General features: G+C 40.1%; 1 protein-coding gene across 1 annotated transcript in view; it reads left to right on the forward strand.

The window, feature by feature from the left end:
• The window catches only part of npy8ar (neuropeptide Y receptor Y8a), a 97,477-nt gene extending 78,357 nt beyond the window's left edge, over positions 1–19,120 (forward strand). The window contains exons 4-5 of the mRNA XM_015976327.3: positions 8,210–8,356; positions 8,560–19,120. Of these exons, the coding sequence (XP_015831813.1) occupies positions 8,210–8,356; positions 8,560–9,010 (598 nt within the window). The 3' untranslated portion in view covers positions 9,011–19,120. The remainder of the gene's footprint in view (positions 1–8,209; positions 8,357–8,559) is intronic.
• Positions 19,121–22,105: the final 2,985 nt, after the last annotated feature.

A 22,105-nucleotide genomic window follows, 5' to 3' on the forward strand; every position in this document is an offset into this window, starting at 1 on the left:
CTGCATTATTGAACATGAAAGTAAAGTCTAAATTACTTTGCTAGGTAACTAATTTACTTGTACAATGTGGTAACTGAGTCACCAACTCAATTACTTTTTGGAGAAAGTAATTTGTACCTATAACTAATTACTTTTTTATGTAAGATGCCCAACACTGGTCTGTAGTAGGACTGAATCCCTGGGCAAATAAAGCTCTGGTGCGCCTGTTTGAGGATGCAGAAATCAGCCGGAGGAGAAAGTGGCAGCAGAGGCAGGATTTGGACTCTTATTTCCTGATATTTGGAAATCTCACCTCCGATTGGCTAACAGCAAAGCAACTCTATCACTGACTGACTGAAATATTGGTCTGCATTTAATTAAAACATGTGGGAAGAAAATAAGTATATAAATAAGTCACCATCCCCAGAGCAATATCAGCACCACTCTGTCACAGAAACTGCAGCTGAATCAGACCGTATGATACGTCTAATGGAGCCACTGTTAGTGATCAGATTCGGATTATACCAGTTCTCTGGTTCAAAACACAATAATCAGGCACCATGAACATTATTCTGAGTTAGTCTCTCAGGTTTAAGTAGGTGCAGCTAGTGCTGATGGCCCAGGGCAGTGTGGTAAACACAGGGCTTCAGTTTTTAAAAAGGGCTGCCTTCAGCAGTTTTCCAGAGAAAGGGCCTTATCTTTGAAATGGGCACACTCTGAAGTGGAAGGAAGAGGTCCTGCTGAGTAATACTCATCAATGCAGCACTGGGAATTGTGCTTCTATGGATGTAAATGTTTTGTAAAGATTTTAATTAAAACTGAAAGATAAAAATGAAAAACAAACATCAATTAAATGTTTATCTAAAACATCAAACTCCATTTAAAAGGAATAGTTCAAGCTGAAACCAACAAACCAAACCTGCTTCAGGCTTGAGGTAAACATCTTTCTTTATTATTTTATTAAACAACATGCTGGTAGTGTTGTCACCCAGAGAGACTGAGGTCTAATTAACACATTTTGAAATCACAGCTGCAAGGGTTTCTTCTGGATTTCTGAAGATTTTCTTCTGGAAAACAGGAAAGTTCAACCTTTTTAATTGTGCTAAAGTGCATCCAGTTTGTAGGAAGTGTTACCCCCCTCAGCAGAGTTTAAATGAGTCAGGCAGACTATTTTATTACTTTTATTATCTGTTGTTAACCAGGATGTTCATTCCCAGCAGCTAGCTGCTTTACTAGACTTAATTACAGAACATCAACAGAAGCGTTTTCTAAGCTGCTGTGACAAACGTAATTTTAATGGGTAAAAAAGCACACACACACACACACACACACACACACACACACACACACACACACACACACACACACACACACACACACACACACACACAATCATCAACTGGTTATTAAAAAAAATAACAGAAGCTCTTAAGGTTTTGTGCATATTTAAAATAAAGACGTAAAGTAACAGAACAGCAACTTTGTTTTTTACACTTTCATCCCATTCCAAATCTTGTTAATGAAACTGGATTTTTCAAGTCTTAATTGTTTTACAACTTGTAGTTTAATTACAATCAATGCACAACAACTATTGCTTATGTAACAGCTTGTTTCTCACTGCGTTCTGCAGCATTTATCAGTCTTTAAACATGAGCTTGCTGTTTTCTGTGTTTCTTTTTTCATTGTGATGACGCACAAACTGCATTCAAATACAAGTTTAAAATAAATCTTCACCTCTTATCTCACAGCAAATGTCTGAAAACGACCTGGTTTCTGTGTGGAAAAGTTTCAGAAACATTACGATCTACAAACCCAGAACCGCGTCTCCACTGATAATGTGCTCTTGGCCAACAGCTTAAACAACTTCTATTGTCGGCCCGATGAGCCATCAGGCAGGTCTCACACCTCAAATAGAGACACTGGTTACCCCAGTAATAGGAGGTGGAATAGCTGGTGTCCTGGAGCAGCCACAACAATCAGGTGCTAAACACCCAGAAGACAGCGGAGGTTGTTGTGGACTTTAGGAAGCACACAGCCCCACTCCCCCCATAACCCTGTCTGACACTCCCATCACGATGGTGGACTCATGTCACTTCCTGGGCACCACCATCACCCAGGACCTCAAGTGGGGGCCCACCATCACCTCCATCATAAAAAAGGCCCAGCAGAGGATGTACTTCCTGAGGCAGCTGAAGAAATTCAACCTATCAGTTTGTTGATGAGGAAGTTCTACACCACAGTCATCAAGTCCATCCTCACCTCTTCAATCAACGTGTGGCATGCTGGAGCCACCATCAGGGACAAGAAGAAGCTGCAGCGGGTTGTGCGCTCTGCTGAGAAGGTCATTGGCTGCAAACTCCCCTCCATACAGGACCAGTACTCCTCCAGGACGTTGAGGCGTGCAGGTCGAGTAACAGCTGACCCGTGTTACCTTGGACACAGTCTGTTAACTCACTCCCACCTGGCAGGAGGCTCCAATCCATACAAACCAGAACCTCTCGCCACAAGAAAAATGTCTTCCCCTCTGCGGTCGGACTCATGAATGACAATCCTAGGACTGTCTACTCCAGCTGCTTTGTTCCAGTCACCTGACCCTGTGTTGTGTTTGCACCTGAACTGATCCGTTCTGATTAGAACCTACACTTTCTTGTATATAGCAGCTGTTTCTCTAAGTATTGTCACTTTGTATTCTTATTTTATCATGATTATATTCTTACTTCCTATATTTTTTTAATCTCTTATTTTGATTTTCCTTTTTCTTGCACCAAGTACCGCAGCAGTTATCTAATGTTGTGATTCTTGCACAAATGGCAATAAAACCCTTCTGATTCTGATTTACCAAGTCTGCTAAAGGAACATCTGGACAAGACAGGTTGTAAATCAACTGAAGATTTAAAACGTGAAAATATTTCATGATGTTTAAAATATGGGAGCAAATATTGTGTTTAGCGGTTAATCAGTGTAGCTAAATTACTGCAAAGCAAACAAATGAAAAACTGATTGCATTTAATTTGATCTTTTCAGTATCAAAAGACAAACGTTCTTTGTTATTGTTTCCATGATAGCAAATTGCAGAAACTTGAATTCAGACAAATCAGCTGAATTGCAATAAAAATTAAAAGAATATTTTCTTCTTGTGAAAAATAACTAGTATTTTTTAACCATGTCCTGTCTGGCTGTGAAGCAAACAGAATTGATGTCTGAATGCTGGTAACAAGCCTTACAGATTTACTCTCAGGTGGAGCATCAAAGCGTTTGCTTTTAATGTCACGCCTGATACTTAAAACTTTATTGTTATTGTTTTTGAATGCTTTGTAATTCCGACCAGACACGGAGTCAGAGGTGAAAGAGAAAGGAAAAGACAAAAGGAGGGGAGAGAGGGGGGAAGGGGGTGGGGGTGGGGTGTCCCACAAAAATAAACAATAATGAACAAGAGTCTGCTTCTAGACCTGCAGAAAGAGAAAGGATAGAAAAAAAAAGGGACACACAACAATACATCAGGAGCAAGCTATCACTGCGTCAACCTGATGATGAAATATAAAATCAACATTGTTGACCTGAACAATCGATAATAAATCATAGTGCACACCGTACACACCCTGTTCACTCTGGTCCCGGTACTGCTGCACATTGGGTACAACCATCACCGGTAACCAGAGTTTGACCCTTTCTGCTGGGGTGCCGATGAGCAGGCGCCCCCGCCCAACGCTGAGCACAGCAACCCACCACCCCAGACCCCAACCAGACGGCCAGGTCTCCCTCCTAGCCTCCAGCCCCAGGAAGCCAAGCAACAACAGAGGTGTGCTAAGACACCTAGTCTCCCTCCGCCTGCTCCATTATAGTGTTGTGTGTTAATGAGGTGTATTCCATGGCTGTGGTGAGCGGGCAGTGTGGGCATTGTCTGGCCTATGCCAGTCGATGCCACCGCACCACCCCACTTGCACCCACAGCGCTCGGTGTCTAAGTGCAGTTTAAAATTGGAAGTGGGCACCGGCACCTGGGATGAGGCTGAGAAATCCCCCTGCCAAGTGTCGTTGAATGTGCTCACTCCCAAGGCCCTAAGTGTGTGTTTGCGTGGAACTAAAGTTATTGTGTGTGTGTGTGTGTGTGTGTGTGTGTGTGTGTGTGTGTGTGTGTGTGTGTGTGTGTGTGTGTGTGTGCGTGCGTGTGTGTGTGTGTGTGTGTGTGTGTGTGTGTGTGTGTGTGTGTGTGTGTGTGTGTGTGTGTGTGTGTGTGTGTGTGTGTGTGTGTGTGTGTGTGTGTGTGTGTGTGTGTGTGTGTGTGCTAAATAAAACTGAGAACAGGATGTTATTGGTCATTCTGGATGTAAGACTGGTATCCTTGGAATGACCAGGATCTGATTATCTGGATGGATCTGAAGGTTGTAGCTGGGTTGAATAACACTTGGAGATTTCCTGGCCCTCTGTTATTAAACCAGAACATTGTAGCCAGTTTCTGTGAGGAATAGTGGACCTTCAAGAAAGGCATTTACAGTAAAACTGGAATTTGGTTCATTAAGGGCTCTAAAGGATGAAAGGAGTTTAAAGAGATACTTTGCGACTTTTTGATATTACACATTAAATAATTTTCTTGGGCCAGTATGTGCTAACATGAGCCTTTACAGGGTTAATGAAGCCCCTATGGCCAGAATATTCCACTTGCAGCTTCACAGTTGCCGGTCCACTGTGTTGAGACTTGGAAAAAAATTGAACTTACTGTACATACCTGGCGCTGCAGTCTGGCTTCTTGCATGTTTTAGATCATGAACTCAGCTGATATTTTTCATTTAGTAATGAATTGCTCCTGTAGACACTAAGGAAGGCTGGGAAATGTTTCAACTGTTAGATTATGGTGTTAAAAAGATGAACGCACAGCGAGAAGATTGGTTTTGGTTCTAAAGACGGACACTACAGGGTGCTAAAAGCAAGCCAAAACTGCCTAGTCCCCCTTTAAATTAATGAGTCAGGGATATTAACAGAAGCAACATATCTCACCCTTCTTGAACCAGGCCTAGGGGGAATCTTGTGGAATCATCCTAATCTCCTGGGTCTTGGATGACCTCAGTTTCCTGGAGAGAATGTGGACTCTCTGCTACTCTGAGGTTTCTCAGAGGCAGCTGTAAATACTAGATGTTGGTGTACAACATGAAACGGCAGGTAATAAAGTTCTGACTGCCCTTTGTGCTCATGCATCACTGATGACATTTTTTAGAGAAATGGGCTTAGTTAAATCTGGAGGTCCACCAAGATCAGAGACAGGGATTTCAGATACAGTTGGATGAGTTGTGCCTTGCTGATGGCCAAGTTTATCAGAATACTGAAAATGCTGAATTGCATTTTACAGACAGCCATGGCAAGAGATTTGGTTTGTGTCTGAAGGCGGAGACGATGCTTTGGCTCTGATAAATCAGCTTCAGTGTTTCCTTTACATAGGCGTAGTCGTGGCTGCCCACCACGGCAGAAATCCCAGCGCCACGCCAACAAGATCCCAAGTTTTATTGATTTTTTTTGCGCCGTTTCCCAAAGAAGCAGCAGGAACTACTCTGTTGTTGCTTGTGATCACAGCTGGCAGGCAGCAATGAGGAGGATGCAGGGCAGGGTGGTTACAGCTAAGGATGAGCCGGATACTCATTTTCAGTCGAGTATCCGGTACGGATAAAGCATTTTTGATGAATACGAGCGTTAAACGAGTAAAACTCATAAATATCTGTGTTCATGCTGAAGGAAAATCCTCATTAGGTAATCGACTGTCTTCAGTTTCTGTGATTGGCCAGTCACATAGAGCGCCCGCCCCTCCCTACACACAAAACTGCAGCCGGGAGCTCAGTCCGTCCGGCCCATCCACGCACACGCACACACACACACACACACACACACACACACACACACACACACACACAGTAACGGATCTCTCTGTGCTTGCTTCACTGTTGCTCACGTTTCTTCAGTGCTCCCTATGTTTTCTTCAGCTCGCCTCTTTTTCGGTTGAATATTTAATGTTACTTTTTTCGTAACGTACGTGGTGCGTTTGACAAGACAGAGCTGAAAACGGCTCGTGCATTCGTCGGTCACTGCCTCCGCTCCGGTCGTTTTTTATTTTTTTTTATTTTTTTTTACTCTCTCCCTCTCTCTCTCACACACACACCTCAGTCAACATTGTTTTGTTTAACTGTGTGTGGGTAACATGCCAACAACGTTAGGAAAAAATCAGTTTAATCAAATTAAAATAAAATGGTTCTAGTATGTCATATTTCCTAGTTCCTACTGCATGAGTTCAGATGCATTAATTCATGTACTTAAATAATAATGTTCTGATTTTACTGAAAAACTTGTTCTGTAATAGTTCCTTTACTATTGTGATCAAAAATATTTAATCTCAATTCTGAGGCTGCTCTGTAAATAGTTTTCAAGTAAACAATACACATAGCAACTTCTGATCAATCCATATCAATTTCAGACTTAAAATAATGTATTGATGTAAACCACACCCACTAATTTCCAAATAACAAGGTACATTCATCTGTGTATCTCCTTTGATCCGCATTAGTGATGTTTTCAGCACCAGAACAATGAAGCAAAGAAACAGATTCCTGAGTTTGTTAGTAATTTTATTTATTAGGTGCATCTGATCTGTTCTATTTTTCTCTGAAATGAGATCAAATCAGTGCTTCTTGTCATGGTCTGCGTCTGCCCCTTCCTTCATGTGCCTGCTGGTGTTTCTCCATCCTCTCTAGGTGTTCCTTATGTGTCCTAGCGCCCTCATGTGTCATGTCTGCGTCTTCCTCATGTGTCTTCTGGTTTTCCCCATTTGCCCCTAGATCTCCAGCCCTCTAGGTTTCTCAGGTCATTTCCTTTAGTTACAGCCTTTCATGATTTAGTATGTTTTTTCCCATCAGTGTTTATTATTTTTCTCCCACCTCCCTTTGAATTGTAGTTATGTTTCCTGCTCTTTTGTATTAGGTTTTTTCTTAGGTCAAGTTAGTTTCTCCCCTGATTAGTCATTGCCTTCACCTGGTCCTCCTCGCACCCCACACACCTGCAGCTCATCTCCCTCTCATCCTCCCTGTGTATTTAAGCCCTGTCTTGTCTCAGTGTCTTGTCGGTCCATTGTTATGTTATTCTGTCAGTTTCGTCTCGCTTTGGATTACTAGTGTTTTTGGCCTTCTCGTGTTCACTAGTGTTTTTGGATCTCCAGATCTTTATCTGGATTTTTGGGTTTTGGCTTCCAGCCTTTTGGATTTAATTTTGTTTTTGGTTCTCCTTAAAATAAAGGATTTTACTTAATCTTCATCCCTGCCTCGTGTCATCCTGGGTTACTGCATTTTTGGGTCCAAACATCATCGAATGTGACACTTCTATGGGTTGTCTGCACTAGAAAATTTTACTTTATTATAATGTTCACTAATGCATCTTGATGTTCTTAACAAATAAATTAAATCAAAGATATTGGTCAGTAATGCCAAATATGTAAATCTGTGTTTCAGTCATTTTTATACTGGATTAACATTAAGTCTACTAAGCAGGGGTGTAGAACGTTTTTAATAGAGCTTGACCCAAAATAAAGGGGGCAGAAAGTGAAATAAAGGGGGGCAAAAGGAGATGTTTTTCCAAACGCCAAGAAAAATCAAATGCCAAATCCCCCCCCTGCAAAGTGTGTCACTGAGAGTTTAAAACAAAAATTATTCTTGTGCAGATATTGATGTATTCACCTTTAATACTAGTTATTGAAATGTAGCAGTTGCTGGATTGGTGCAGTTCAAAGTGGAGTGCATCAAATAAAACAATATTAACAAAGGTGAGATGTGTCATAATTCCCCCCTCCCTACCACCACCACCACAGCTGGAAAAATTCCTAGGGGAAACACTGAGCTTTCAGACTGATCATTGTCTAAGTCAAAGGGACCGAGGCAAAGTGAGGTCTGAGGATCGATACTAACTAGATGCCCTAATCAGAGGAGGTGTAGCCCTGCTTCTTAAAACATACACTCATCAATTAATAATTTATATCATGTTTGTAGACAAGAAAAGACATGAGAGGCACCAGCTTTAATTGCTCCAGGGGGTTGATAAAGGTTAAATGCATTTAATGAGTAAATGAATGCAAAACCTTTGAAAGAGAGATGAAAGAGCAAAAGGACATGAGCCCAAGGGAAAATCCAAAAGACGGAGACACGTTTTTTTCTGCTTTTGATACATAAAATAAAGTTGTTGTTTTTCTATTTTGTCCAAAGGGACCATCTGATCTGCATGGAGCTGTGGCCCTCAGACAAACACCGGCTTGCCTACACAACCTCACTGCTGATCTTCCAGTACTGCCTGCCTCTCATGCTGGTCTTTCTCTGCTATCTAAGAATCTTCCTCCGCCTGAGACGACGCAGGTCACATAGCTATGCTTTCCCTCATGTACTCCACATACCTCTCATTACATGTTTTTCCCATTCACTGCATCTTTCCATCTTTTCAATCTTGTGCCTCATTATAGGTGCTATTGTCATTTATTTGTTGCCTACTCCTATCTGAGGTTCGTTTTCATTTTCTATTGCCAATAGTCTGACAATAAACATGGTACTGTGTTGTGCAGGGATATGTTGGAGCGCAGCAGGAGGACTCGGGGAGCCCAGAGGATTAATGTAATGCTGTTAGCCATTGTTGTTGCCTTTGCCTTATGCTGGCTCCCACTGAATGTCTTCAACACTTTATTTGACTGGCACCACCAGGCCCTACCTGATTGTCAGCACGATGCTGTCTTCTCAGCCTGTCATCTCACAGCAATGGCTTCCACTTGCATCAATCCAGTAGTTTATGGTTTTCTCAACAGCAACTTCCAGCGAGAGCTGAGAACAACCCTGCAGCGTTGCCAATGTGGCAATCGGGCTGGGGAGAGCTATGAAAGCTTCCCTCTCTCCACCGTCGGCAGCGAGGGAGTGACCAAAGCAACATCCCTAAACAGGATGGGATCAGTATGCATTCCCTCACCCAGACTTGAGATCAGCTCAGCAGCGCTAACCAAAACATTACCAGCTAACTCCTAACTTTGAGAACTAGACTCTCCCCTGGTGAAATGATAGCTGGAGGTTTTGTCAGAAAGACTGTACAACAGATCACAAACAGCTGTACCATCCAGAAATGGTCAGTTTTCACCTACATGTTGACCTTTTCGGTGACCAGTCATCTACAGACATGAATCTGCCTCTCTGCGTCTCTTACTTCCATGCTGCAGGAAAGATTTGCCCCTGTGTGTTGTAATGATTTAAATTACATGTTATTTAATAAGCCATAAGGCGTAGGATTCCATAGGAAATATGAAATCAACCTTATGGATCTGTGAGGTTATTTTAACCAGATGATTTGAACTTTTTATTGCAGGTATTAGATAACAGCTTCGTATTCACTCAGAGACAACAGAAGAGAGAGAGTCAAGTTTAACAGTTTAAAAATTTATCACTAACATATTAAGCTAGACTGACTTTAAACACTAAATTTATGGTGTAACTAAGATGGATGAGACGGTGAATGGGGTGAGGTGTAATGTTGCTCAGAACCAGCAAATCCGAAGAAGCGATTAGTTCTGATGGGAACTGAAGGTGATGTCTTCGCATTAAGCTTTGATTAGAGATTCACAAACACATCCGACACCATTTACCGGGCTACATACCCTGAGCGGAAGTCCCCGTCTAGATCAGGAGGTGTAAAGGTCCAGCTTGACCTTATGGAGCAGGAGCCGGTAGAAGCAGCCACGTCAGCCAACCACCCGTCTTGAGATACTTCCGGGTCACGACAATGTTATTGGCGTCTGGCGAGACCCAAGCCTGAGTCTTGATGGTTCAGCTTTATTCTGACAGGAACCGTTGCAGCAGTTGGAACAGCAATGAATTTTCCAGCTTGTCGTTGGTTCTTTTGGTTGAAGAGGAAAGTTACAGATTGGCCACTCCGACAACTTCTCTAGAACGCTTTGAAATGGCGTTAAAGATGACGTGGGCATGGTTTTATACTTCGGATGTCATGGTTTATAGTTGAATGAAAAGTTGACAGACTTAACAAACACCATCAAAACCACTTCTTCGTCAGATCTGGCAGATTCTGATTGGATCAGTGAATGTAATGTGTCATGTCTTTTAACGCTACGTGAGATCAGTCCTAATGGAACATTTAAAGTCATAGTACCTTTATATTCTATAGGATTATTATAAAGCAATTACATTTTGATTTCACAGGTCGGTCACATCTTATTTATTGACTAACACTTTGCTTGATTAGCTAATTAAAATTGAGTTCTTTGATTAATTAAAAGAAAAGAGTCCATTCTTCATTCTTCTGTTGAGCTGAAAAGAAGCAGGTTAGAAGCAAATGCATGAGGCCTTGAGACCATATCTCATGCAGACTAGTCCTGTGTCAGGAGGGAGAAAACAGTCATTTCATTCTGTTACAGTGTTTACACTCTGATTGGTCTTTGAATGTTTAATCAGAAGATTCTAGGATTCTTTGCCTTTTCAGGGATCAAACACACTTCGTATCAATTCAGATAGAGTCAGGTTTATAAAAAAAGTAAGAATTTATTTTCTAAACAATTAAAAACATAAGTTAACTAAGACGACTGTGATGGATGAATTTAAGTGGATGGGATGCAATGTATGGTGATTAAATGGTGTGTGTTTATCAGAGCCTTGTATCTAGAAGAACGGAGTTCTGGGTGTGAAAAGATTTTGGTTTGCATTAAGCTATGAAGTTGGTTCTTATCAAAACGGCATCAGACGCAATCATGCTGTGTCTACCTCACCCTTTCTTTGGAGACCCTCTTCACGGATCCGGAGGTCAGGAAGGTCGGATGACCTCTGGGCACTGAGGTTCAGTAGATTAACCGCAGCACCGACGCTCCAGTCCAGAGATGTCGCCGGGCACAACAGGTTGGAACTAGTTTGCGTCTAGAGCAGCTATTTCTGAATAGCTGAAGGAACCGTTTTGCTGTGTCAGCTGTAGACAGCTTTTAGCTTGTTGACAGCTTGTCAAGAGATGCGGTGGCTAGAGAGATTTCCCCCGGTGGCCAGTCCGGAGTTCTGCTCAAACTAACAGAATGCTGAATCACTCCACAAGTGATCCTGTTTTAATATTCTCATATTATGATTTAATTGGCCAATCGGGATGTGCCATGTTAAGAGGTGTTAACAAACAAACCTCAGAACATCACTCCGTCTCCGATACAGGATGCTTTGATTTGTGGGTAAGAAAATATCTATGTGCAATGACTTTAACTTTAATTTATATCTTATGAACGTTGTGTATGAGTGTAAAAAATTATTCAATTGTTAAATCAAACATTACTGATCATAACATCAAAATGTTTCATTGTAATACTAAAATTCATTTCAACCACAGTAATTTAAGCACAGATTAATCCAGCATTAATATTATTATTCACATAACATTTTTTCATTCAACCATATTATTATTTATTGATTATTTAACTTATGAGTTGTAAAAGTTCATCTTTTGTCCTTTGAAGCAAGCGGATAGATAAGGCCACAGCTTGGCAGAGAGGAACCTTGAGGGAGGTACATGATGTTGACAATCGAGTGTAAACACGCAGGGGCGAGTCTTTCCTGCAGCTTGGAAGATTAAGAGACGCAGAGAGGCAGATTCATGTCTGTAGATGACTGGTCACCGAAAAGGTCAATATGTAGGTGAAAACTGACCATTTCTGGACGTTACACAAGTAAAAGCCAACAGGGCTTCTGCTTGGTTTAATGCCCAGCACTTTATTATTGAACACTTGTACCAGTTATGTTGATGGGACAAGTAGAGAAGAAGTCGATGCTCATCAAACCCACATAACAAGAAGAAAACTCATGGAAGCAAAGACCAAGTGGAGTACTGAGGACTATTCTCCTGTGGCCACTTTTTAAGAACTGTTGCAAGATTGTCTGTACTTATATTCTTAAACCACACGTATGGTTCTTTTTATTAATAGCTGTTAGATCTCACAAGCAGTACAAACAAAAGTCAGTTTTACATGTTGGGCAAGTAGATGAAGGCTTCTGCAGCGTTCCTACATCTGCAAACTAACTGGAATCTAAAAGGTTGTGTTCAAAAATTAGTTTTAGATCAGCTTCATCCATGTGCCCTCTTGATAGACAAAGTTACTGTAGCACACAAAAGGGTGACAGTCTGAAGGGTCATCATATTGTGCAATCCATGCTGTTTCCACCGAGGGGCTTGGTGAACCAACGTGTACCGTACATAATATAGTCTTTATGGCTGATGGCGTAAACCATGCAACAGGCCTTACTGTTTAAAATAAACTGTAAAATGTGTCCTTTGCTCTAGATTCAGCATCTTGAAATTTGTCAACAAATAGTTGTTATTCTTGATGTTTGTATTTGCATTGTGGCTGTGAGCGAGAACCTCAACTGGACTTTCGTATAAAATCTTATTTTATGTTGGTCACATTATAGAATAGGAAGAGATAAACACATTTTAAGGCAGTGTATTGCCTAGAATATTGTGCCCATTCCATGAACTCCGATGAAATACCAGAATTCTCTAATTTTTCTTGTTGAATTGATGAGTTTGAACTTTCCAATTTAATACTCAACCATGATTTGATGTGCGTGGAGCAGTTTTAGACATCTCTGGTTCAGAAAAGGAGAGTACCAACTTCAGTTACCCTTCTATGGTATAGTCCATGGATCATCAGTAGAAATAACTGACTTCTGATTTAACTCTATATGGTTCTTTAAGCAAAACTGGTAACTGGTGATTAATTGTAGAGTGAATCTATCTAGCAGACTATATTATTTTAGTCTCAATAGCAGCGTGTTTTGTTATTTGGACAACATTCTGTCACAATCTTGCAGATCTACCTTCAACATTGAACTGTCCACCTGAAATCCAAAGTGATCTGCCACTCGCAGCAGATCACGCTTGCGACAGGCACTAATCAGTCTACAGGATGGGGCCCCCACAAACTGCCCTAAATCAAAAGTAGCCATAATTGTTAAAACACTGAAAAACACAAATAATCACGCATCCAAACTTAGGATAAGGGGTACTTAATATCCCGGACGAGCCCCCATATGTTACATTTTAGGTGTCTTGGGGGCCTGGGGTAACATGGGGGATGCGTTACAGAAATTATAAGTTAACAGAGGTTTTATTTTATTTTCATTTTTGTAGCTTATTCTAGAAATAAGCCATAATTGAACAAAAGGGTCTTTTCACTAGAGATATCAACATTTAACCAAAACAAGCTGAAACACTAAAATGTAACACAAAAAGGAACTAACGACTCTAAAGAAAGCACAAAATCTCAAAAAGGTAACAGATTACCCGTAACTCTTATCTCCACTCAATATCAAAGTCTCAAGTCCTAAGTGGGAGACAACAGACCAGAGGAAAGGCAGCTCTGCACTATTGTCCCCATTGGTGAGGAGCTGCAGCAGGTCACAATTAGTGGCTGATGAGAACACGGCACAGCTGGTGCAGGGAGGAGCAAGGGTGAGCAGACAGGTCTGCTGGCATGCTCCTCAGATGCAGCATCAATGAGGCAAAAAAATGCACAGAAAAATGAAAGAACACAACGCAAAAGGCTCCAGTCATAACAATTTGAATACTGTTGTTGTAGGAGGATACACTGCAGTTATGAAGCACCAACTTCCTGATACTAACAAAAGAGAAGCCATGGTAACTATGCCAGACCTTACAGCTATGATTGTCGTGAAGCAGCTTCTGAACAGTTCAAGTAATTATCACAGATACATTTAAAGAAATTTACAAGTAACATATTCATATTTGTCACAGCGTGAAATGCATTCATGCCCACCAGAACAATCGGTTGAATGAGTAGATTCAAGTGTTTAGGATCCATTTGGTAGAAAAGGCCAAAACCTGTTGTATAGTAGCCCTTGAGGCCCAAGGTTGTTGGCCACTCATCTAATGTTTGTTGACAGAAGAGTTCAATGATTTAATTACAAAAATCATTGATGTGGTGAATCTCAAAGTACTGACTCAAATTCCAAGAGATATAGAGAAATCAAATCATGTAGACAAGTGAATTAAAATACCAGTGACTTTTTAAGCACCTCTCAAAGAGTAAATTAAAGTTAAAGTCCCGTTAGTTGTCATACACTCTGGTGTCTGGTGAAATTTGTTCCCAGTATTAGATCCTTCCTCTGGGGAAGCGGTGAGCTGTGTCTCGACTTCCACCTCCCAACCAGCCTCCAGACGGCCGGTGTCACTCTAAGACTCCCTTTTCCTTCTACCCCCTGCCGGATCTTCCATCAACCTCAGCCACGTCATCACGCAAGACCATTTCAGGAAGTGAAGCAGGCCAATTCATCATTCAGTCATTGTTCCAGTGGATCTATGATCAGAGTTGCTTGATGACCAGTTCACCCAACCTACTCACAGCAAATGAGTAAGTCAACTTCTCTTCTGGAGCATCACTGCGTTCCTGTTTGCCCTCAGTTCACGCACGGGTGTTCCTATATCAAACCCTGCGCTGGCTGCATCCCAATGCTCATACTTCCACATCTGGGCAGCCACTCACGCTACAGCTCAACTCCAGCCAGTCATCTTTTCAGCCTGACAAGCTGCAGACAAGGCCACGCTCTGGAACTAATTGGTGCATTAACCCCCTAATCAAACCCCTAATGCTGAGTGTCAAACAAGGAGGCATTGGTCCCATTATTAAAATAACATTATCATAACAATATCATAGGTATAATCTTAAATATGTTTCTGGGTTGCTAAAATGACTAGATGAAGACACAAAATTACATAATAATGCGCTATGTTTAAATCACCAGTTCTCATTAGACATTTCACACAAAACAGTTGTGAATGTCAGAAACATTTTTGTTGTCATGTAGTAACAACGTATCTTAGTCATGTCTCAACCTGGCTGCAAACCGCTCCCAAGGCTGTTTCAAATCTCTTCACTTTTGGACTCACTGTCTGGGTTCCAGACAGGTTCAGCACACATGCAACAGCTCTGACTATGGAGAACATTTGCCTTGGAAGTTGTTGAAGATGGTAAAACATTCAGTGACACCCTGTCATGCTGAGGGAGGTTTGGACCCAAACTGCAGAAACCCAGGACAACACAGAGAGAGAGATGAAGTTAATAATGAAAGGTCCTTTATTAAAGGAGGGTCACAGCAAAATTCAGACGAGGCACAAGAACCAAACTCAAAAGGCTCAGGAGCATGACAGGTAACAACAACGCTGACAAGCAACAATGAACCAACAAACACAGAAGACAAGACCAGGGCTCACGTACACAGGGCTGGGTGATGAAGGGAATTTGGGACAGGTGGGACTAATAAACTGAGAAGAAAAACCAAGCAGGGGAGGAAACCAGACTTAAAAACTTGTAAAACAAAAGCTACTGAACATAAATTAACCTAAACACTATAAAAATAAAGACACAGAAGAAACAAACTAATGACCTAAAGAGTTACAGAACCAAATACACCAAAATTAAAAAAAATACCTAATCAAAGTGAATGACACAACAAGGAGGGGAACCATGAAGGGACACTGGAGACGAGGACACGGAACGTGACACACCAGAGTGAGGCTCTTTTAATTTGCAAGTAAGTTGAGTTCCCTCCCAACTGTTTAACCCTTATATAACCCTTTAATTTTCTAACGTTTTTGTCATTTGAGCACAAAAAAATGCACTAAGGTTAAACAAGGGTTAAAATATTTTGAAAACTCCCTCATTAATGCTGTGTCACGAGCGTGCCGGGCAGCGAGGCGGTGATCAGAGGAGGATCCAAGCGCGGGGAGGAAGAAGGCAAAGAGGTAGGTATCTTTACCATAAGTTTATTAATGACGCACGCTGGACATGGGAAACAATGACACGACATGGAACACAGAACAGAAGGGGTTTAAATACACGAGGAGCGGGAGCTATGGTGATTGGGAAACAAGAGGCAGGTGGGAGCAATTAACGGAGACACAGACTAAAACCTAAGAGAAGACAGGACAGGGTGTGACATGCTGCTTAAAATTGGTTTTCCAACTGTCGCAGCCCAGAAGATTTCCTTATTCATTTAGTCAAGATTGGTTATAACAACTACCCTTCCTGAGATCCACACTATACAATCCATAAATTACATTTGCAATAATAAAGCATTAATCATTAGAACAAACAATCATAAAAACATGAAACAGAATCATCCCTGTAAACAGTCAACGTCACATGGACGTGCAGATCATGTTTATATTGAGTCCGTCGGTCCACATCACGTCTGTAGGATGTCCAAACCAGGTCTTTGCACACTGGGATCAAACATTACTACAATCATAAAGACATTATTAGTACATTACAGGTTTATAAACTGAATAATATGCTGTCACAACTAATACAAAATAGGCATTCAACTTCTGAAAAATTGCCAATGTTATTTGTTTTTAAAATAATACTGTTTATGTATCTTAAATATAAGGGCAGTTTTTTCCATATTGAAATGGCTCGGTATTTCACTGATTTCTCCAATATATTAGTTTTTGATTGAGGTGATGCATAATTAATCAAAGATATCAAAGTAAATAAATGGTGGTATCATCAGCATACATTGGCATTGATGCTTTTTCAATACATTTGGTAAGTCATTAGGAAATATTGTATAGAGATGTGGTCCTAAACAGCTTCCTTGCGGAATTCCACATTTTAATTGTTTAATGTCTGATAGAGTGTCATTAACTGCATTGTTGGTTCTTTTTTAAAATACAAAAAAGGTTTCTTTTTACCTTACTGACAGTTTTGTTTGCCGACTGCAAACCTTCCTCAGAGCTGATAGTGGCGTCACTTCCTACTCCGTTTAAGAGTGCCATTAAAAAAACACACTGCTGCCTGTCTGAGAGATACATTTCGATCCACTTGAGTCCTGACAGGTAAAAGCCATATGCTGACCATTTATTAACACGGAGCTCATGATCGATTAGGTGAAATGTCGCACAAAAATCTACCCACTATTAACAAGATACTGACTTTAAGCTTAGTGAAACATTTTTTTAAACATTTTTTTGAGTTTTGAGATCATCTTTGTTTATTAATGTACAAAGACAGATTCTCCAATTTTCCAGCATATCTAAAACTGTGAGTGCCAATTGTGATTGTCCAACGAATATATATTTACTATCTGGAACAGTTATTTCTTTTATTTTTTTTCTTTATTTGTGGAGTTTTACATTTGAAGAAAATATTTGGCAGAAGTAATTGTTTTTACCATGTTAGCCTTATTTTGAATGAAGTGAAACTTTATAGAATTGTTGTTCTGATTCTAAGAACTCAACAGAATGATGTGAAACCACTGCTTAGATTTCATTTATAAAATCATTTTTCAGCTCCTTTAAAAGACTTTTTCTATTAGAGCATGTTGATGTTCTCCAAATTGTTTTTTGATCTTTCTTTTCCAGAACAAACCCATGTCAGATCCTAAAATCAAAATGACCTGTTGTGCTAGATCGGAACTATATAGCATTTTCTAGCAAATAAAAAGTTGTATTCTTTATGTTTAATTGTGTACTATTTTTAGTTATGCAAACTATGTTTAACCTGTGACATGAGCACTTTGCATTTTGTAATTAAATAAAGCAGACTTATAAATTAAACAATTATTTTGTCATACCTTCTTAATGTGTCATGACTTGAAAATATTGTGCTTTTATTTTGAAGGTTTTTTGTGCAGTTGTCCAAATATAATTAACCTATCAGAGACAAGAAAAAGGTTTACCCTGAGCCAACATCTGGTGGAAGGAGCTTTAGATACAGAGCTGAAGCAGAGAGGGACGGAATTATGCTTTAATTCCTCATAGATTTGAGCTACCATTGCTGAATTAACTGACTGTCTTGTAACATCAAAATTTCCTGGTTTGATCGTTCTGGTCTTTCAATGCAACACTCAAAAACATGTTGCTGTAAGAACAATGATTAACACACACGTGAATGTAGAATGCTCGTATTTTGTTTAGCCTACATTTTAATAGGATATGTATTTGAAAAAAGACATTTGGCAGTGTTAATCATGCATTTTGTGATCTTATAGGACTTTGTGAACTGGGTTAAAGGGAATAATTTAACATGCATAAATATCTAAAACAAGAAAAATGTCTTTGCCTCTCCAAAATCTGCCATTAATAGCAAGCTAGAAAGCATTGGAATTATCATTAATACTAAATAGGAAAAGGCAGTTTTATTTTCATTGATTCTGTACTTGTCACTTTAAATGCACTAATTCTGTCAAAGAAGCAAACATAAGTTAATAAAGATCTCATTTCAGGCCGGTGTAGCATGGTGTTTTTGCCCTAGGTACGTCTATGTTGAGAAACAGAATGGAATAAATAAATGACTGAAAAGTTTCAATCCAAGACTATATTCAGCAAGGCTGAAGGAAAAAAGAAAAGAGTATTTTCAGATTTGGATCAACATTAAAAGGCTGTGGTGTATTCATTTTTGGGCATTGTTTTATAGTTTTTTTATCATTCAGAAACAAATAGAACCAAACTCAAAGTCCTCTGAGCAGGGTACTTGTGCTAAGAAGCATGAAAAGGCTCAATTGTCTTTCAAACTTGCCATTGCTGCTTTTAAAGACGTAATAACGGTGTTTGACTGAAGAGACTGACGTCAGGAATCTCTGGGATTTTAATGTGGGTCAAAACCTGAAAGATTTGGAAATGACTGCTCTCTGATCTTTTATTTTACGCAATGTAACAAATTATGTAACTGTTGTAATGCATGTCATCATTTCACTGAAATTTGTTGTAATTATGTATTTTCACAAACTTCTACTACAAACATCTGAATGTTTATCAGCCAAAGATGATTTAATAGTCTTGAAATCGTTGTCAGTGGGAACTTTGGAACTTTATGAAAGGTTTTGGGACAGGTGAACACAACAAATGAATGTAAGTATGTTACATATTATCTGATATGTGTCAAAATGTTCTCAGATATTCCTTTGAAAGTACTTACAATGGTAGATGTTTTAATTTATTCTGTTGCATATTTTCTTTTCATTTTTTGTAACACAGACAAAATATTTTAGACAATTTGTTATAGATGCTTTATTACATTATAAGCTTCCTGTGTAATAAATGATTTGTTCATAATGTCTAAATAAACGTCTTCACTAACTATTTTTCCTTCTCATGTGGATCTCATTTCCCCACATCGTTATGTTTACAGAGGAGTGTAAACATAAACACCAGTTTCATGATTGTAATAAACATGGTTGTTTGTTGTTTAGCATTTTTCTTTAAAAGGCTGCAAACAAACTGAAAATTGTCATTGGGTGCTTCCACCCCTTTGTACACTCACCTCATAATTACAAGATTCTCTGAAAATCTTCAGAAGATCTGAAGAACTCATTTTAATCACTGTAAAGGACATTCTTACAGTCTGTCCCCTTGGAATTAAAATATGTGGAAACCAAGTTTATGAGTTTTACCAAAGGATCAGACGTGAAGCACACCTAGAGGCAAGGCACTATATATTTACTTAAGTATGCCGCTGTCAATTAGAAAGAGAAAAGTTGAACAAATGATTCTGCTCTTTCATGCTCCAGCAGAAATGCTTGTGCTCTGAAAGCACTCTATCAAGACTCAGTCCTACCATGATATCTAAACCTGACAAGTCCTACAACCTATCTCCAGTTAAACATTCATAAAAAGCAGTTCTTGGTAGAATTGACTGACTTATGCCCAATGTGAACCATATGCTCTCTGAGTGAGACAGATCTGGCTCACATTTACAGGTTTGTAAGGAAAGAGCAGAAAGGCTGCAGTAAAAAGCTTCACTTTTTTTACATAATGCACAGTGACCACTGAGTTAAGTGGTGGGTAATTCAATGAACCACCTCGATGAGTGAGTTGGATAAATGCAAGCAATCCATAAATCCATATGGTGATTACTGAGTACAGAGCAGGCTAATGGACGCCCTTTTGTGTGATACTGATGGATTCTTAATATAAGAGCAAATGTCATATTGTGTCATGTTTTTACTGTAGGTCAAGATTGCCCTCATACATCATTTCTTTGTGTGTTAAGATGTAACCTTTGTTTGACACATTCCTCAGAGAGTTAAAATCCTGGAGCGCTTTTGTTTCATTTAGATAAAAGCTGCTTTGGAACACACATGATGTGTGAAAGAAGGTTAAATCATACCAGCCTTATAAAATAAGTGGTACTGTTGGTCACAAAATGTTTTAAAGCTATGGTTGAATGAGTTTAATTATAAAATTAATGAAGATGGATTTATAAATTTTATTATAAAAACATTTAGTTATGTAGCGACATGTAATGGCCTCATTTTTGACCCAAAGGTCACACTTCCTCAGCTGGTTCAAGCTGTCCTGGCTGCACAGATTATCCATCACAGGAGACGCAAAGTCTGCTGTAAACCACCTTTAATCTGAACTGCCTTACCATATCTTGACTTCCTTTGCCTCCACAGCAAGACAAGGATTTTATCACGTTCCAGAAGAATCATTTATAATAAACTCTTTTTACTGTTAAATCACCAAAGTTTCATTATAAATGTGTTTAATTACGGAAATGAATTATTATTCTGTGGTTAATAATTATTTATGATAATCAGTAATGTTTGATCATGACAAGTGTATTATTTGCATCCTCACACATAGTCTCCATGTTAAATGGTAACCTTGCACTCACATAACCTTTTGTCACATGACAACCCAGAACTTTCTGTCTCTGAGAGGACGTGTTCCGAGGTATGTTAAATCCTACCCTCTAACATGTCAAAATCTGATTCGATAGAATAAGATTACCGGCCGTCTCTTAAAACCTAACTCCTCAGTTCAAGTTCAGTTCTTTTCGCTCACCATATTATCTCCGTGGCAATGAGAGTCCAGAGGACCGATTCGGCCGCTCGAAACCTCTGCTAAAGCTTTTCTGTCACGCCGATAGAATTGCTTCAACAGAAACGCCATCTGCAGCACAAGCTGATGCAAAACTCCTTCAGAGTTATTTTAAGATGCAAAACCATCCACCTGTGTCACCTGCGACATCTCTAGGACCAGAGAGTCTTTACCACTGGTCTTCCCTACCGGACCGGGTACCCAGAGGCTGATCGACATCCTCCTTTGACCTCCGGATCTGAACAGAGGGTCGTCTGAACAGTGAGGTAGAACACAGATTGCATCTGAATGCCTTTTATTAAGAAATAATTTAGCTTAACTGCAAACCAAATTCTTTCACCCAGAATGTGTTTTTCTCTCTCTAGGATAAAACCTTCTGAGCACCTACATTCACACATCCAAACACACACACTTCATTTTTAGTTTCATCCAGACACGGATTGCTTTAATACTGTTTGGGTCTTGCCCTCATGAAAAAATTACTGTGCAGTATTTTCTCCAAAGGACTGTGCCATCTACGCCCTGAAGCGTAGACAATAAAGCATGTTAATATCAGCGCCAACAGGGACTCCATGTCCCATGATCCTCTGCAGCTGGCAGCAGCTTGATGACATCATCAAGCAACGCCAAGTCTGACCATCCCCCGGTGGATACCGGCCCCTACAGAGACCGCCCGCTGGACGAGTATAAAGCTGAGACGCAGAGCGGAACTCTTTCTCTCCCCTGTCCAGTTCACCTGGTGTAAGGAGACCCCCGCCTCTGCTCCTACCGCTCCGGACGGTGTGTGTGAGGCCTAGCTGCTGGGATCAACGGACCAACGCCATCTGATCTGCTCAGCCTCGTACACAGAGGGACGGCTTTTGTCCGTTCATTCAAGATTTTTCTTCTTTTTTTCTCTCTCTTTCTCTTCCGCTTCTCTAATAGTCCAAAACAAGCGGTCGACCACGTGACTGCTTTAAAATAATAGACAGTCTCTCTCTTCTGTACTAAAAACGGCAATGGACCATCTCGAAGTAAGCTCCGTTTCTCTTGTTGTTTTTAATATCTAAGTTTGTTTGCGTTGTGGCCAGGCCAGACAGACTGTTTAGATAGTTAATTTGCCTTTATGATTGATCTGTTGTTTTCTTTTCTTGAGCTTTGTAAAGCGATTTGAAGTGTTTTGATCAAGTTTACTGTGAACGTTGCTCGCACCGTCAAATACGTGTCCGATCAGGGGCCCACGCCCACTGATTACACGTGTTTTT

Source organism: Nothobranchius furzeri, chromosome 6 (assembly GCF_043380555.1).
Source record: "Nothobranchius furzeri strain GRZ-AD chromosome 6, NfurGRZ-RIMD1, whole genome shotgun sequence".
NCBI classification, from domain to species: domain Eukaryota; kingdom Metazoa; phylum Chordata; class Actinopteri; order Cyprinodontiformes; family Nothobranchiidae; genus Nothobranchius; species Nothobranchius furzeri.